We start from the raw sequence: 6850 nt of genomic DNA, 5'->3' as shown, positions 1-6850 counted from the left end.
AGCCACATGTGGCTATTGAGCATTTGAAATATGACTAGTCCAAATTAAGGTGTGCTGTAGGTATAAAATGCATGCTGGATTTCTAGGATTTAGTATGACAAAGAAAGGTAAAATTATCTTATTAGTAATTTTGTGTGTTGATACATATTAAAATATTTTGGATATAGTGGTTTAAATGCAATATGTTTTTAAAATTATTTTTACCTGTTTCTTTTTACTTTTCTTCTTCTTTTTTAATCTTTTTAGCTTACATTGTATTTCTGTTAGGCAGTGTTGGTCCAGGGCAATGCAAAGTTGTGGTAGATATTTTACTGACCAACTTTGATGAAGGACTTCCTTACCACCTTGGTCTTTTAACCACATTCTTTCCTTGCTTTTTGATCATTTGCAAGAAAAATCTTAAAAGGCATCCCCTTTTTGAAGGTTTGAGTTCCCTTAGAATTTCCTTTTTTACTTACTTCTGACCACAAAAAAATTATCAATGTGCTCTATGGATGAGGACTCAACAATTTACAAAGGCAAAGGATGGAGGTGCAAAAAAAATGTTTCCAATCCCTGAATGGTGTGAAGTAAAAGTGCTTTCAAAGGATCCCACAAGAATGGCACAGAGGGGCATAATGGGTCTGTCTCATCGTCAAAAGACCCAAGGAGTTGAAAGGAAACTCTAACTACAACACCAAAATGCCACAAAACCATAGTTATTAATACAAACTAGCATCTCTGCCTATCTGTCACCATCTCAGCTAAAAAAAACTTGTGAAAATACGTAATCCTGAGGACTTCAATTAGGTATAAATACCAGCAGCAGAAGGAGATGCAGTACATTTTTCTGATTGTCTACAGGTTGGCTATTAGAAAAGAAAGATCAGCTGAGTCCTTTGGACCTGATCAACTTCATCCAGGAGCTACTGACTTCAACTACTTCGGCCTAACTCTCTGAAACGATGAATTATACAAGCTATATCTTAGCTTTTCAGCTTTGCGTGATTTTGTGTTCTTCTGGCTGTAACTGTCAGGCCATGTTTTTTAAAGAAATAGAAAACCTAAAGGAATATTTTGTAAGTATGATCTTTTAATAACATTTTCTGTGGTTGAAATGACTGAACGTTGACATAGAGTGGTCTCTCTGATACGTTGCCATCTCTAGGCCATAGTCATCTTGAGAAGACTTGGTGTTTTTTTGACTATTTACCAGATGCGTTCTTTTTGAACTACATGATCTGGATATTGCTTTTACTCTCTGCTCAACTTGCTATAGAGACTTAGGGGACATTCACGAATCTTCTAAAAGATGGGAATAGTATGGGTATAGATGTTGATAGTTTTGTGGTGAGAATCCATTCAACTGTGAATCCATAACTGTAGTTATGCATAGTGAAACAATGATTACCTATTAATTTCTGATTTCTTGGAATACTAGGGTGGTGCTAAATAAAAGGTCAGGATAGGCATTAGATGTGGCAATCTGAAATAATCAATTAAGAATGTGAGATCCTTCAAGTTTTAGCTTAAAAAATTATATTTTTTTTCCAAAAAGTAGTTTTAAAGTTCTAATGCCCCATCTACATTATCTATGAATTACTCTTGAATTCAGTTACTTGCTGAGATTTCATAAAAGTTAAAATCTGGCTTATATAAAAATTTTTGTCTGTTTTGTTTTATGAGCTTTTAAAATGTTATTTATGGTGAATTAAAATAATTTTTGCATTTAAATATTTTATAATTTATCCAAAATGTAGCTATTATAATTTGAGCTGTTATTTTCAAGCATTCACAAGCTATTTTATTTTCACATCATCAAGCCACACTCACACTTGCACACACACACATTTGGAACTATTTTTTAAGGCTGATAAAATACCGTATAGGAGGGCATGAGTAGATGTTATGGAGACGAGGACCATAAGGGGGCAGTATTTTATAGTGAGATGATTTTGTTGATTTTTTTTTTTTTTTTTTTTTTTTTTTTTTTTACTAGGCTTGAAAATACTTCCTTTTCCTTACTATCATTATTTGGGAAGTATCACCAGCCTTGTTGAGTTCATATGTAATATTGCAGCTTAAGGGATACACTAGAAAGCTAAAATAGCATGTTGGTCTTTAGTTATATCCAACATAACAGCTTAACTAAATAGGGTTGAAAAGAACATGAGCCAATATTGTCAGCCATGAAACTTGAAGTACATTTTTAGGGAAATTAATGGACTAATTGTAAGCCATTTTTCTTTCTTTCTTTCTTTTTTTAGAATGCAAGTAATCCAGATGTATCGGACGGTGGGTCTCTTTTCGTAGATATTTTGAAGAAATGGAGAGAGGTAAGCTGAATATTTCCATTTAGCTGATTTTCTTGTTGCTTATTCTCTGATGCGTGAATTTGCAGCAACCTCTCTTTGTGCTCTTTTCTTCCAAGGAGAGTGACAAAACAATCATTCAGAGCCAAATTGTCTCTTTCTACTTGAAACTGTTTGACAACTTTAAAGATAACCAGATCATTCAAAGGAGCATGGATACCATCAAGGAAGACATGCTTGGCAAGTTCTTAAATAGCAGCACCAGTAAGAGGGAGGACTTCCTTAAGCTGATTCAAATTCCTGTGAGTTGGTCTTAATTCTTTCTTTAGTTTCATTGTAGAGGCTCTTTCAAAATATTGAATTTCCAGAAAGTAAATCAAGCTACTGGGTACAGTTGTTAAAACTCTTAAACGAATCCATGGCTAAAACTCCTTAGTAATTCCATTTGTGCTTTTGGGTGATTTTGCCAAGTATGGAAATCATTTTATTTTGTGATTTGGGGAAATGCTGGCATTGTGTCTACTGTACAGGGACAGGTGAATGGATACATCCAGTGAGGAGGTAGTAGTCAAGGAGCCGAGGGGAGTATTGAGAAGCACTTCTCTCATTGTTCCTGGTTTGTGTGGTGGAAATTCTGCTTCAGATGGAAAGAACAGGGGTGTTGGGAATGGAGAGGATTTGTGCCTTCCTCCCAGCTTGTCCACCAAGGAATCTGGTGACTTCAGATGAATCACAGGCTTGGCCATGGCTCAATTTCCTCATCCTGAAAGGAACCTTTGGGGTTCACTCTAATTTCTATAGTATCCTTTGCTCTAAAACCGTACAATGCCATGGATAGAAAAAGAGAAAGAGATAGCAAAAAAAACTCTGGCCTTTGAAAAGGCACTAGGTGCATTCTCTTTCTAGACTCTGGTCAATCTCTCAGATGGTACAGCCCAAGTGGCAGCAAGAGTGTTTTCAGAGGAAAAAATAGAATTTATACCTTTTGAAGAAATTGTTCTCTCAGCTTTTGGATACTAAACTATCCTAGCTGGAGAAATCCTTAGGTTCTCCAGCGTTATCTCATGAAACTGCCTAGAGTTGTTAAAGTTATGGCTTCCAGAAGCTGAAAGACCTTTGAAGCATAAAAATAAATCACATTTTCCAAAATTTTATCTAGGAGACAAAGGCCTCTAGATTCCTTTGGGTTTGGTTGTGATGTACAAGATTTGAATGAGAAAGGGCAGGGTCCTGTGATGACTTGGTCCTCTCAGGTTTTGTGGCAGCTGTCACTCTTCCTGGGCTTGTCTCTCATCCCTTTCAGATGAAATAAATGCGTGTTCTTCAGGATTTCTCTAGCCCCGAGTATATTAAATGGTACAAAAGTGGCCCTAGGCACATCTCTTAGTTTCTTGGTGATACTTGGAACACTGGAAAGTAAAGTTTATCACTGGCAAAACCACAGATGGTAGAAACTTTTTCCTACTCTGCTTTAGCTGGGTCTTGAAAAAGACCTCTGGGTCTCATCCTTTTGGAAGCTCCACGCCTCCTGCTTCACAATGTGGTTTTCAGTAGGCTCTCAACCATTGTCTCCTTTGGCTCAATTGCTAATATTTAAGAATGTTATGCTTTTTAATAATCTGTCCTGAAGCCTAGAATCCCTCTAGTCATTCTCAGAAGTATAGCAAGGTGGCCGCAAGGTGGCCGCCGCAGTGTTTCCAATATTAGAAAGAAACAGTGGCAGAACCAAGAAGAAAGTAAATGGTCCCCATTTCATTAAAAGTGAATTGACCTACATGGTCCTGTGGTTAGAGTGAGGAAATAGTTCAGTTTGCCAGGATAGAAAGATGCAGGGAAATTTGCTGTAATTCCTAATTTTAAAAGTTTATGTCAGTAATTGATTATTGGCATATAAATATGATTAGTGTTTATTTTTAATCCCATTGTGGAAATGATGAAACTGACCAAATTTGAGGGAAATGAAAAATTACAGTATTCATCTGTCTTAGACTTGGTGTTTACAAAGTACTGAACCTCTGTTGGTGGTTCTCAAACTTTGGTGAGTAACAGAATTGCCTGGGGAGCTTAGTGACCACACAACTGCCTGGGTCTTCTCTGACTTCATGCCTCTGGGTCTCTGAGTTCTTCATTAGGTCTCCAGGTTATTGTGCAACACACCAAAGGTGAGAATCGTTGACCTATAGTAACTCATTTGATACTTACTGCAAAGACTAAAGTACAAGGTGGGTAGAATTGTTAGGGAGCCTAGAAATAATTGTTCAGATGAGAAAACAAGGTTCAGAGAGGTTAAGTGACTGGTTCAAAGTCAGAGTTATTTCACACACAGGATTCAAACCCCTATATTTTGCCACTCCACTTCAAGGCTCTTTTTACAGTTTTGGTAAGTCTGGCAGTAAATTTAAGGATATATTATGTACTCCATCGTATTACAGCATGACTAGCAATTTAATTATAATTTTAGTCTTAATACGTGAAGAAACCACCATTGTATATTAAGATAATATATTGCCAATGAAAATCACTTGTTTTGAAGGAATACTTCCATTTTCATGATATTAACAGCATAATATCCTGGTGGCTTGTGTGCCTGGCATTAATTTTGCTGCTTTCTTTCTCAATAGGTGAACGATCTGCAGGTCCAGCGCAAGGCGATAAATGAACTCATCAAAGTGATGAATGATCTCTCACCAAGATCCAACCTAAGGAAGCGGAAAAGGAGTCAGAATCTGTTTCGAGGCCGCAGAGCATCGAAATAATGGTCATCCTGCCTGCAATATTTGAATTTTTAAATCTAAATCTATTTATTAATATTTAATATTTTACATTATTTATATGAAGAATATATTTTTAGACTCATCAATCAAAGTATTTATAATAGCAACTTTTATGTAATGAAAATGACTATTAATATATGTATTATTTATAATTCCTGTATCCTGTGGCTATTTCATTCAACCCCTTCTCGCCACTCCCCCCCACCCGAACCTCTTCCTTTTTTTTTTTTCCTGACCGACTAGGCAAGACTGTGATTTCAAGGCTTAATCTCAGGGACCAAGTAGGCAGCCAACTTAAGTAAGATCCTGTGGGTTGTGCATTTATTTCACTTGATACAATGAGCACTTATAAGTGAAATGATGCATTCCAGTTGCTGCCTACTTGGGAACATGTCTGCATGATGAGCCACTGCTCTAGAGGCATGTCAGACGCCACTTGAATGTGTCAGGTGATATGACCTGTGTCCTGATTAACACATAGCATTTCTTCTCATGCCTGGTGCTTCAGAATACCACTGACAACTATGACTGTACCCAATGGAAAACAATTAATTTGTTTAGTTCATCAATATTTAATATATATGAATAAAGTATAATTTCATAATGATTCATGCTGTGTCAAACTTTTTCTGGGGTAAATGAACTATATACTCTAATGAGTTAGTAGGAAGAAAGTCATTTTTTAGCTGTGGAAATCTTAGAATTGAATGAAGTCCCAAATGTGGTATTTCTCTCCACTGGCAGTTTGTTGGCTTCCACTGCTTCATCTGACAGCTGTTTGAACTATATTTCCAAAATATAAATTTAATTACGTTACCATTTACTTCAGTGAGTCTGCCATGGAAAGTAGTCCAAATTATTTAGCTTGGCACACAGAGATTTATGTCTACCACTTGCTCAACTCCCTATTTCTTTACCTAAGAATCCCCTATCTCCTCTGTCTACCTTGGGCAAGCACCTCTGCATATGGAATAGTGAGTGTGAGCTCTAAGGAGAGCTCAGAATCTTGGTCCCACCATTATAGGTAGTATAACTTTTAATGAATTCCAAGCTCCAGTTTACTCATGTGATAAAGAATAATGGTGCCTTCCTCATAATATTATGGTGCAAGTTCATCCTTTTGCTCAAGAAATATTTATTGGAGCAACTACTATGTGCCTGATCATGTTCTAGGCACTTGATATACCATCATGAATAAAAGAGACAAAAATCCCTTCTGCCCTTGGAAAATTTAAAATTTTAGTAAGAGGAAGACAGATAATAAACCAAATAAAATGTTGGTAAATTTCATGGTATGTTAGAAGGTGTTAGGTGCTATGCAAAAAAAAGTCAAGCAAGATGGGAGAACTGGGAAAACTGTGAATAAGAACAAGTGAGTGGGCTAGATGTTTAAATGGAGTGATTATAGTCTACTTTATTGAAGAGATGACATTTGAGGAAGCACTTATAAGAGGTAAGGGAGATAGACATTTGGATTCCAGGCAAGGGGAACATCCTCGCAAAGCCTCTAATGTGGAGATTTGCCTCGTATGGTAAAAGAAAAGCCAGCAGACCAGTGTATCGGAGCAGAATAAGTCAAGAATAACTTTTCTTTTTTTTTGCAACTGAAAAAATGAAGCTGTTATCAACTGAGATGGGGAAATGAGTGAGCAGGTTTGGGGAGGAAAGCCAGAAGTTCACTTTTGAATATAAAGTTTAAGGTGTCCATTAGAATTCTAAGTGGAGGTACTGAGAAGGCAACTGGCTAGAGCAGTCTGGAGTTGAGCGAGAACTCTGGACAATTGA

The 6850-nt window shown here is 36.8% G+C and overlaps 1 protein-coding gene across 1 annotated transcript; it reads left to right on the top strand.

Moving 5' to 3' along the window:
- The first annotated feature begins 847 nt into the window (after positions 1 to 847).
- IFNG (interferon gamma) lies at positions 848 to 5672 on the top strand. Its single transcript, NM_001003174.1, is given in 4 exon segments — positions 848 to 1058; positions 2247 to 2315; positions 2411 to 2593; positions 4913 to 5672. Coding segments are annotated over 4 exon segments (501 nt in total). The 5' UTR covers positions 848 to 944; the 3' UTR covers positions 5048 to 5672.
- Positions 5673 to 6850: the final 1178 nt, after the last annotated feature.

Source organism: Canis lupus, chromosome 10, assembly GCF_011100685.1.
Source record: "Canis lupus familiaris isolate Mischka breed German Shepherd chromosome 10, alternate assembly UU_Cfam_GSD_1.0, whole genome shotgun sequence".
In the NCBI taxonomy this organism is placed as follows: Eukaryota; Metazoa; Chordata; class Mammalia; order Carnivora; family Canidae; genus Canis; species Canis lupus.
This window is presented reverse-complemented; position numbering and strand designations above follow the sequence as displayed.